Consider the following 11,580-nt stretch of genomic DNA (forward strand, 5'->3'; position numbering starts at 1 on the left):
AGCTTTTTTCTTTATTTTTATGGTAGGCTATCAGAATTACTTTTTGTTAAACCAAATTTGATTTTAAAGGACAGTTTAATTTTTTAAACTTAAATGACTTGCCTCACATTATTTTAAACTTGTAATTAGAAATATAAATCTATAGGAACTACAAAAGTTAGCTTTTCCTTTTTCCTGCCAAACTAATGGTTCTGAATTCTTACAAGTATATATAATTCTTTATGCTAACTAAAAATGTTTTTATGTATTAAGAGTTCATTGCATGTCTGTTTTCTCTCTTTCTTTTTTAAGATATATTTTGTCACTGTGACCAAATGGTAGCAACTATAAAAAATGCTAAAGTTCTTTATGTTATCCGTGGCCACAGCAGTGAGTGAGGGGTCCTGAAAGGAGAAAAATGCTGAGGGGAAGGAGAATGAGAGGAAAATAGAAACTAAAGAGTGGAAAATGTGAAAACCTCACCCAAGAAGTGGGAAGGAAAGAAAGAGTTGATGGAGAAGTAGAGATAAGGAACCTTAGCTTCTTCAAGAGCTCAAGGGCAGTGAAATCCAGAGTCAGAGGAAGTGAAAAGCAAAGAAAATTGAATTGGGTTACTGACCCAAAACAAGGATTATTTGGAAAAAAGCATACAAAGGATGGGAGTGAGAGGAAGAGTGAATGATGGGGATTGAAGAAGAAAAGTGAGTTAGAATGTTGCACACCCGGGGTTGGAAGCTTTAATGACTCAAATAGGGCAGCTAATTGTCTTTTGTCATCTACTGTATGTATTACCTGTGTAGCTATGTAGTTGAATTTTTTTTTTTTTTACCAGTGGAATATCCAGATCGAAGCAATTTGTGTCTTTCTGTATGCCTTAGTAATTTTTAACTATAATATGGCAATTTCATTATCAATCCACCAATATTTAAAGACCATTATGGACCAGATTTATACTGAATGTTTATGTACATCATTTGTTTAACTCAGTCATTAAGCCAGATTTTATCGTTATAAGACATAGCTGATCAATGCATTATAGATTGATGGAAGTGCTTAAAGGGACATAAAACCAAATTTTGATCATAATAATTTAAAACTAAGAGTGGTTAAACAGGAAAATAAAGCATACAGTTTAAGGACTCCAGATTGCATATATTTTAATCTGCCAGAGAATCTTTTCAGAATTTGCAGGAGGTTTTTCAAATTCTGTAATTTTCTTAGGGTGACTGGAAAAGATTATCTCAAATACTTTTTAGCTATTCAAAGCAAAGGTGATCTGTAAATTTTAATGGTAGAAAGTAAGTTGTTAGAAGAGTAGTCAGTGTAAAACTTTATCATAGCTAACCCATACCTTTGTCATTGGTTATTTAGGAGAATGGAAGCATCTCAACTTCGGAAGCACTGGCAGGTGTCTAATTGAGGGAGGAGGAATTCTTGCCACATTTTTTTTCTGTTTTTCATCTATATGCTCATTTCCACTAAACTGCTTTAATCTAGGTTAATCCCCCTCCCCACTCCGCTAAGGCCTGTTAAAAATTGCTCAAGTGTAGTAAGAAAATAGTCAATCTGCATGTTCTGTTTGCCTCAGTAACTTTCTAGGGTTGTTTTTTGAGGGATAGCGGGATTATCAGTAACTGGTGACTTTTCAAAAAAGCAAAATTGTATTCAGTGGGAAAGGAAATGCTAAGAGAAGTGGGCTGCTGGGTGGCTTGATGTAGACTGTCTTTGCAGCTACAGTGGGGACCTCGCATACGAAGTATTTGTGTCAAACTCTTCCACAGAGGTGTGCAAATAGCCAGCCAGAACTGGGTGCCAGCTCCTCAACAAAGCCCAAAGGACTTCTAATAAGATTTCTACCCCTGAGTATGAAATATGTTGTCTTTTTTTTAAGTATTGGCTTAGAGATTGCATACGGATTTATTTATTCTTAAGCAGAATTACTGCTTCGTCAGTGAGCCGGGCAGCTAATATCTGTAGTTCCTTCTCTTGTGAAAAGCCTGTTACTACCTGGGAAGCCAAACTGTAATCGGAAGGAGCAGAGCGACCGCGAGTCTGAGGTCATTAGATACTTGAGGTGTTCAGAGCAGTCCGAGGTGCTGACGTCCAGCTGCTGCCAGGACCGGCTCCTCTTGAGCCTTTTCTCTGAGAGAAAACATGAGCATCCTGGCAAGCATGTTAGGAGATGAACCTGCTCTCCTTCAGTGAGGTCAAAAATCTCGTCGCTCAGCCTTTCCCTCCACGTCTCTAATTGAAAAGTTTTGTTCTTTTCAAATTTTAATTCAAACACATTCATATTTGAGGGCAGGGAATAAATATTTTCCCTCTCTTGTTTCTTCTCTACCTTTCGTAAAATTTATTTTGGAAAAGTAGTAAGTGTACTAAGTGTACATGGTGAAAAATTCAAATACTACAAAAAAAATCACATTGTCCAAAATAAAGCTTCCTTCTCCCTTCATTTTCCTTCCCAAGAGGCAGATACTCTTTAACAGCTTATTGTCTGTCTTTGCAAAGATACTCTATCCTTTTTTAAAAACACAAATATTCTACAGATCATTGTATACCTTTGTTTTTTTCCACCTGACATATTTAGAGATGGGAACAGATACCTTCTACATGTTTAAGCTCTTTTCATGGGTACTTGCCATTAAATTATATACAGTTGCTACTAGAGAATTCCGTATTACCAAGATAATATCAAGGTATAGAGGACAATTTTAGTAATTTTCACTTTTTCTTTTAGTTTCCTCCCCCTCCTTCCCATCCGCACATTTTAAAAACTTTCACAGAATACCTAAAGCCGACTATATTTTCTGTGTCTATACTTACTGAGGCTATACTGCACAGGACATACGAGAGCTCTGGGACCCTCCTGGGATGTATGAGCCTGGGGTGGGCTATTTACTGTCCCAGCTTCTGCACTGGGTCTGTTTCCAGGCTGAGCTGTCCCTAGAGATCTGGTAAGCCTCTGAATGTCAGTTCTGTTCTGGTCTTCCCCCTGTAGGTCCCATCGCTTCCTGGGCTTCCATTGCCCCTCAGGATCCTGAATCAGGAGGATACTCCCTCTAGAACTATAGTCTGAGGGCATGATGGTCAGGGCGCGTCCAGCGTGATCTCCTCATAGCCATTGTATGGACCTCACCTAGTGATCCCTTTTATTGAACAGTTCTGTACTGTAAGAGGATTGTCAGCCACTGTACACTCTCCAGTATTAGCTTGTGGTCATTGCCTTAAAAATTGGGGGGTGGGGTGGGTGCGGGAGATACTTCCATTACGCCCAATTAACAGAAACATTCTATAAATCCGATTTTTGAAAAGTTTAACTTTTGCTAATTTAAGAATATTACCAGAAGGTCAACACATTAAGCAGAGACAAAAATACATATATTTACTTAGTTTATAATTTTAAAAAAGACTGGCTGACCCAAATTATTCTTAGTGTTTTCATGTGTTATTTCTGTCTTGGCCACACTATATTCTCAGTTCTGAAATTCTTTGAAACAAAAATGCAAATAATGCTAGTGTGGATAGAGCCTGAACATTAGAAATAGATTATGAAGTTTTCTATTTTTATAGTACTGTTTAAATTTGTACAATGACTTAAATATCTATAGTAAAAATATAAAACTATCAGGGAGAATGCAGGATGCTGCTTTTATGAGCTTACTGTAAAAAGGATTCTAGTTTGGGATTCCTAGTTATTTCCGTGGAGAGCGGTCACCTTTTAGTTCCACAAAGTCTTGATAGCTCCAGAAGGAGCTGTTGAAAGCGAAGGCCTTGAATGAAGGGGTTGGTGAGGGGGCGGGTCAGGCTGAGGTTTGTGTTTATCTGTGAGACATAGGACATTGCCTTGTCTGTAATTTTTAATCTTACTGGCTCTTCCGCCACAAACATTTCCCTTCTGTTTTTCATTTCAGATTTTCTTCCCAGTAGGTTGACCCTTTTCTCTGTTCAGTCTTCTCACGTCCTGCTTCCATCCCACTAACATTTGTTACTGTGTTGATATTTTGTGTGTAGAGTTTCTGAAACTTTTTTTGTGTTATAGTAACAAGTAATCTTTCTTGGCATGGTATTTATTAATGGAGCTAGTTTTCATATATCAATAGAAACTGTGTTTTAAACCTAAATACTTCTTTTTGGTTTACTTTTATAATGAAGCCATAAAGATTTCCTCCTATTCGTCTGGCTTTTAGAGAGTATTAACCAAGAGCAAAGAAGAGATACTGGCTTATGCTTAGCACCCAAGCTAATGTTGTTCATATTGTCTTATTAGAACACCTGGAGAGTGCAAGTTCTAACTCAGGTATACCAGCTGCACAGAGAGGTGAGTTTGTCTAATTAAGCAAATAGTCTCCAAAGGTGTGAAATTCTAGTGTGGTGATTCATGAGCGTACAGACATCAGAGAAATGCACTGGACGATGGAATAGACACCAAAATGTGGCTTTATTGTAGTTAGAATGTGTCTTACAAAATAGTAATTAAACGAATATTTACATTTTTAGCCTTTTAATAGTGTCCCACTTTCTAAAAATAAGGCTTTAGCTTTTTAACATTGTTTTTTTAGCTTGGCAGTAGTAAAAGTTATTCTTTTTAAAATAAGAACTTGTTCGGCTCACACTTGCCCCTCCCCCCATGTTATCAGAAGCTTTGTCGCCAAAATCAGACATGGAAATAGAATATTGACAAAAATGACCCTTTGGCTTTCCTACTATTGGTAGAAAGAAGATATTTTAATAAAAGATAAGTTAACTAGTGATTTTTTTTCATGTATTCTTTACCATTTGATTCTCATTATTTTTAGTTTTGATTTCAGGGTAAAATTAGGGCAAGGAATTATTCACAAAGTTCAGATTGTAAATTAAAGCCCTGAATATAAACAGCTAAAACAGTGTGAAGTAAAAAGAATGGGAAATGAAGTTAGTTAAAACACAGCGTATGGTCCTTTCCCTGATCTCTCTGTTAGACCTGCTTCCATTCCCCCTAAGAGACCACACAGCTGTGACATCACCAAAGATTCTCAGCCAGCTGAGAACTTGGTTTTGGACAAATCAGTGTCTAAAGCTTGACTCTTTACTATCTCTCTTACCTGACTTGAAAAGGACCACTTTTTCCCCTAAGTTACAGTTAAATTACATCATCGGAAGGAGTGTTACGACGAGTAAGAGACGTCATCCATATTTTTTCTTTGTTTTTTCTTTTGTTTTCTGTCTGTGTTTTCAGCAACGTCAGTTGATTACAGTTCCTTTGCAGACAGATGCAGCAGCTGGATAGAGCTCATTAAACTGAAAGCTCAGACCATAAGGCGTGGATCAATTAAGACAAGTAGGCGGATGTTTCTACCATGTTACAATCTGAGAAGCATATCCTTGATTTCCCAGTGGTGAAGGCTAGACCTGACTACTCAGTAATAACATTGCCAATCAGTCATGTATTGGAGTGTGAAAGCTGCAGACTCTAAAGGTCATTTAGCAAAAGCTATTGAAGGGCCTTTAGATCTTTTTAACTTTAACTGTAGGGTTGTGTTTTTAGTATTTTATTTTTGTGAAGGTATTCTTGAAAGTATATAAATAGATATTATATCATCTAGTGTAAGGAAATGATGAACTCTCTTATTGAAGAGACACTCTTCCAGGACCCAAGGTACTAGGTAGTGTACGGTATTTGTCAGTTTACTAAGAGTGATATCCAGAGTGATAAAAGAATGAGGTATTTCCAGAGAGTAAGTGGTCAACTCTTATCTCACTGCTAGACTCAGGATCAGTACTTACATGTTCTTTATCTATACTCCATGTGTTTTGGTAGACTTTGAGGTATTTGAGTGAAAGATTTTACATTAAAGGGAAGGAACTGTGTTTTAGGGGGAAGATTACAAGATATGGAACCAGCCAGATCTGGTTTTGAATCCTAGTAGTGCCATTTTAATAGCTGTGTAACCTTGGGCAAGTTATTTAAGTTTTGTGAGCCTCAGTTTCCTCATGTGTAAAATGGAGATAACACCTACGTTGCTGGGTTATTGTAAGGATTATATATATACATATATGTGTGTGTGTGTATATATATGTATATATGTCTGCTTTATAGTAGTTATTTGGTAAGTGGTAGCTATTATTTGTTATTTTATGAACAAACAACTTTTAGACAGCCAAGGTCATTTGTTGAATTTTTTAAATTATGAGTTTTATTGAGAAGGTTTGGAAAAGAAACCTACTACAACTAGTTAAGATATGGTTTATCTACAAGTTGACAATGATGAAGTCGTCTGAAAAAAAGATGGAAAAAGCTGCACTGGGAAATGTAACAACTTTCACACTCTCCTTATAATAATTTGTTCCTACAGCAGATAATTTTTAATGCTCTACCGCTTTTTCTTCACTTTATAACGATCATTGTGTGTGTAGCTCCACCTCATCAACATTTTCTTTTGCAGGAATGCCATTTTTCTTCCAAAAGATTCCATTCCAGCATTTCCTCTTATGTTTTTCTTTCTGTCTCTATTTTTAATTGCATGCAGTGCATGATAATTTCTTTTCTTTCATGACATGGCTTAGCCTCACAGACAGCTGAATGTTGTCACCACTTATTTGGAAACCTTAGGGAATAATTGAGTCACCAGCATATGATCTTGATGCTTTCTCTTCTTTCTCCAATTTTAGCTGTGACAGTCGAAAAAGCAAGTCCAGTGGGTGAAGGAAATTTCCGGAATCGTTCTTCTCCACCTTGTGCAAATTCTACAGTTGGCGTGGTTAAGATGACACCTCTTTCCTTCATTCCTGGAGCAAAAATAACGAAATATCTTGGGATAATTAACATGTTTTTTATTCGGGAAACCACTTCTCTTCGTGAGGTAATTTTATAATTGTTATTTAATTGTTTTTGTGCATTTTCTGTGGTTGAAGATATTAGTATCAAAACCAAACAAGTTTCAAATTGGTTGTTTATTTGCCAGAAGTAACATACACACACACACACACACACACACACACACCCTTTTTTTCATAACCTGTCTGGATTGTCTCTAGCAGCTAGTATTATCCCAAGAGTTGTGTTGGGTTTAATCCCATTTGTTATTAGAAACTCCAGGTCCTTATCATGTGGTAACTAAAACAAATAAATGTATCCGTGTTTGATTAGAGGTTTAAAATAGCCCTGAAAGAACAGCTTAGTCTTCTCAGTAGGTACTTGCCTGAGATATATTTAAATAGCAATTTTTAAGGGTTTACATTTAGAAATAGTAAGGGACTGTATCATGGAGGATGTCTTGGGGATTGTTTATGTCATTTAGCTCTATCGTTTTCTTCCTCTGAAAAAGACTGAGGCCGCTTGTTTTCTTCGCCTCTTGCCATCAGTGTGTAAAAATGTTTGTTCAAGTTCTTACCTCACACTGGCTGGGTATCATTAAACTTTAATTTGTTTTTTAAGTAACAGCAGTTCTAATCTTCTACTTGATGTAGTCAAAGTTAAGAATCAGAGTCAGCCTATTATATTTTGCATTACAGAGGAATTTAAACTCAAGAAAAGATTATATTTCTATTTGTCTTATGTTTTGGAGCAGGACTGCTAAGCAAATTATTGTGAATGGGGAAAATTTTTAATTATTTAGGTGTGAAACCCAATAAACTCTTCAAAATTTACTTCAGCACTAGTTTGTATTTTTAAAAAGTGTGTTCATTATAAACATGACTTAACTATGCTTTTTCCCCATTGCTTCACTAGTAGTGTTTCTATACTTTCTTGGAAATAACAGCTTGCTTATTAATATTTGATATCATGCTCACCCTCCTGCACCTAGCACAGTGCCTGGTGCAGAGTAAACATAAGTTGTTTTTGTGTAAATGAGAGAGTGACTTCTGACAGATTAACTAATTAGATAGATGTTTCCTTTAAGATAAATTACTTTTTAAAATCATATTCTAATTGTGTTGAGATGGGAAAGAAACTATCTTAAGATACTCTCAAAAACCTTTTAGTGTAGAATTAAAATAGGAGACACTTTTATTAAGTTTGACACAGAAATTTGGGTGTGAGAAGCTGGCATAGATTGGTGAATTGACCTTTTCCGGTTGCTCTTACTAACACATGGATATTGTACTCTTGAATCCATAAAATTTTATTTCCTAAGTGCCTTCTCTACTGCTTAAGCAACCATACCCCAAAATGTTACTTCACAGTAGAGTTCCTTTCAACAGAGATTTGTAATATTAAGTGTATGGTATAATATCCCAAATTTATTCATTGCTTGATGAATTATTTGCTTACAATTATATAATCTTTTAAAAAGTACCCCTCTGTAGTCTCTGTTACTCTGCTATCAGAATTTCTTGATTTGAGATGGAGGAGGAAAACTGATAAAAGTAAAAGAAAAAACTGTCCCGGGTGATGATTGAGTCAGAGGCAGGCTGACACAACTCACTTAATTCCTTAATTACCAACGGAGATACCTGTACAAAACTTTATGTAGCATCCTGTGACTTTTCAGAAAGATGTGACCTGGACGAATGGTTCTTCTAACAGTGTATTAAATTTTGCCCTTAATCTCCAGTTTAAAGTTGGAAATTTCTTCCTAGACTCTAAATAACATCCAGTAAAATTTGTGGAAAACTTAGGTTGAAAAGCATCTTAAGCTCTCATTTAGCCTTTGGTTTCTGTTTTGTTTGTTTTTGAACATGGAAAAAGTTCCCCAAACGATTGGATTTCATTCCCTAACTAATATGTACAGACCACTTAGTACGTGCATCTGTTGAAGTAGGTGTTAGCGTATGTAGTTGTGAGCACAGCAGAGTCAGTTCCTGACCTGATGGGATTTAGTCTAGTGGAACTCGGGCATGGTGGACAGTAAATAAATAATCATGTGATTAATAGGTAACTCCTAGTAATAGTAAGTCATATAAAGAAATAAAACAGGGCCTGTCAGAGAATATAATGGGAGAACTTAATTTAGATCTGATAAGGAAGGTTTCTCTGAGGAAGTCACATGTAAACCAGGACCTGAAGAATTGGGTAAAAGTTACCCTGGTGGAAAATTGGGTGTGGAACCTTCATGTGCAATGACCCCGAGGCAGGAAAAGATGTCACACCTTTGAGAAACTGAAAAAGACGAGTGCGACTGGAACCTGGTTCATTTTCAGAATAGGAGATATGGATAGCAGGGAAGTCTCATTGTTTATATTTACCATCAATTTATTTGAATGATGATGGGAACGACTTGATAGAGGGAGGTGCATCTGTCCGCTAGCTCTGTGGTCCTGGCTCGTCATGGACACGTCACAGATTCTCTGAGCTTCAGTTTCATCATCTGTAAAATGAAGATAGTAATCCCTGTCGTAGACATGTGCTCAGTAAAGGTTTGTTTGTTTGTTTGTTCATTCATGCAACAAATCCCCATTATGGAGGGAATTAAAATGATCGTCCGTTATATTAAGATCACTTAAGATGTTTTAATATGTATTCTTTGATGTTTTATGTACATTAGTTTACACATGTATCCAGTTTGGTTTTTTGCGCGTCATCATTTAGGAAGGAGGTGTCAGTGGTTTTCTCCATGCTTTTATTGCTGAAGTGTTTGCGATGGTGAGAGCTCACGTGGCTGCACTGGGAGGGAATGCTGTTGTCTCCTACATAATGAAGCAGTGTGTCTTCATGGAGAATCCAAATAAAAACCAGGTGAGATGGGGTTAAAAACCTCTGGTGGCGGGAACCTGTGAATGTATCCCATGGCCTTTTCACCTCCCACCCTCCCCCGAAAAAGAGAATTGCTCTTCAAAGCTCTTTGATTCTAGAGGCTTAAAACATGTTTTAATGAATATGTTGGTAACCATGGTCCTGCATAGGTCAGATGCTGTTTTCACATCCCCAGTGACTAGTTATTATTCTTAAATACCTCTGGAAGTTTTGCTCCTAAATTACTGTTTCCTCCACCTTCTTGGTGGGTCTTTGGGATCCAGTGATGGCTAACGGAGGACAGTTACAGACGCCCTCTGGTTTGGAATGTGATGCTGTCCAGTTCTAACTGCCCTGCTGGTGAAGAGTACATCATGATGGGGCCACACTGTTTGTTTATTTCTAATAAGTAATATAATTCTGTTAATGGGGACAAGGGAATGTTGCTTAGGTTAAATCTTAGAATAAATTTCTTTTATCAGTTTGTTCATAACTCACAATTGTTAAAGATCCCTTTAAAAAATTAAATACCTATATTAATGAGTTTCTTTGTTTCCTGTGAATTGCCTTCTTATCCTTTGCTCATTTTTCTCTTGGGTTGTACGCTTTTTCAGCTCTACGGCACTGCCCCCAGTGTAGCCAGAAGAGTATGAGCGTGTTGTTGAGTTTGTGACTGAACATGTCCTGTTGTTCTTATAGGCACAGTGTCTTATAAACGTAAGTGGTGATGCAGTGGTTTTTGTTCGTGAATCTGAATTAGAAGTGGTGTCAACTCAGCAACCAGCTGCCACCTGCCAGCCCTCATGTACTGGAGGAGAAGTTACAACCTGAAGTCAGTTAGAAAGAATGAGCTTCACTAAATGACATTCATGGGTCTCCTTTGTTTTGTCATTCATTTATCTTACTAGATGTAAAAAATGAACTTGAGAGAACTGAGGAAGAATTGATACATTATGAGTATATTCGATTTGTCTGGGATCACTTGGAGGCCTGAGAATGTTCAAATCTTGACATTTTAGTTTGGCCAGCCTAGACGGACAGGCCCCGTGGAGCGTTGACCGCACCTCCCCCCACAGGAAGTTCAGATAAACTTCTCTGAGAACTGTAGTAAAGATGGAAGCTATGTATAATTTATGTTGATTTTAATAAAATCATAATTTAGAAAACGAAATGATATGATTATCAGGAAATTAGGATAGCTCTCCTAGTGTAATTTAGAGAAACTAAGCAAGAAATGAACAAATTGTTAATGAGTAAGTCATCTGATTCGAGGAATGTATGGGGAAAATGGAGAAAAATTTTCAGAAAACTATGTGGGTTTCTTAATATGTTATTTTGATGAAGAATTTGGTAACAACTGAAAGGGAAAATTGCTTCAGCCATCTTTGAAAAAGAAGTTAAAATTCTGCAACTTGTATCCATAATATGTCCTAACTACTGGAAAAGAAAAGTAATTTATCAGAGCCAGTGTCCTTCCATTGGAAGTTTAAATAAGGAAGGAGGAAAAACATTACTATATAACTTCGTTTCTAGCCAAGTTTCAATTTGTGTTTAATTTGTCTGGAAGAGGCTTGGCTTCAACTGGGAAGAAAAGGCCAGTGAATTTTGTTGAAGTAGTTAAAATATAATTGATCTAGAAGGAACATGAAATTATTTTCTGATATTGCACTCCTACCAAATAAACAGAATTTTAGTAATATCTTAGGGATTTTTGATGGTGAGTTAGACTATTTGGCATAGAGTTTGGAAATGTAACTTGAATGTAAATATGCTGCAGAATGTTGAATATATAGATAGAAATACTTTTTTTTGTCATTGCCAAATACCTATTACAAGTGAACCTTTAAAAATACATTCCTCCTTTGCACAACAAAATTTCTTTATAAAACTCATGATTTTGCTCTTCCAGGGTAACAACTGCCCTAAAGATTAGGAGTCGTTTCCTT

At 36.6% G+C, this 11,580-nt stretch overlaps 1 protein-coding gene across 22 annotated transcripts in view; it reads left to right on the forward strand.

Annotated features, from left to right (window-relative positions):
- Positions 1–10,465, forward strand: part of C2CD5 (C2 calcium dependent domain containing 5) — a gene marked incomplete at both ends in the record, with an annotated part of 81,627 nt that extends 71,162 nt beyond the window's left edge. For 6 of the 22 annotated variants that reach the window (XM_079714260.1, XM_079714267.1, XM_079714264.1 and 3 more), the window contains 5 exons: positions 4,250–4,300; positions 5,198–5,299; positions 6,631–6,821; positions 9,491–9,637; positions 10,334–10,465. In XM_079714260.1, coding sequence (XP_079570386.1) covers positions 4,250–4,300; positions 5,198–5,299; positions 6,631–6,821; positions 9,491–9,637; positions 10,334–10,465 — 623 coding nt within the window. The remainder of the gene's footprint in view (positions 1–4,249; positions 4,301–5,197; positions 5,300–6,630; positions 6,822–9,490; positions 9,638–10,333) is intronic. The other 16 variants (XM_079714254.1, XM_079714257.1, XM_079714256.1 and 13 more) reach the window with 4 other exon arrangements.
- Between the last annotated feature and the right edge of the window lie 1,115 nt (positions 10,466–11,580).

The sequence above is a fragment of the Hyperoodon ampullatus genome (assembly GCF_949752795.1).
Source record: "Hyperoodon ampullatus genome assembly, chromosome: 11".
Lineage (NCBI taxonomy): Eukaryota > Metazoa > Chordata > Mammalia > Artiodactyla > Ziphiidae > Hyperoodon > Hyperoodon ampullatus.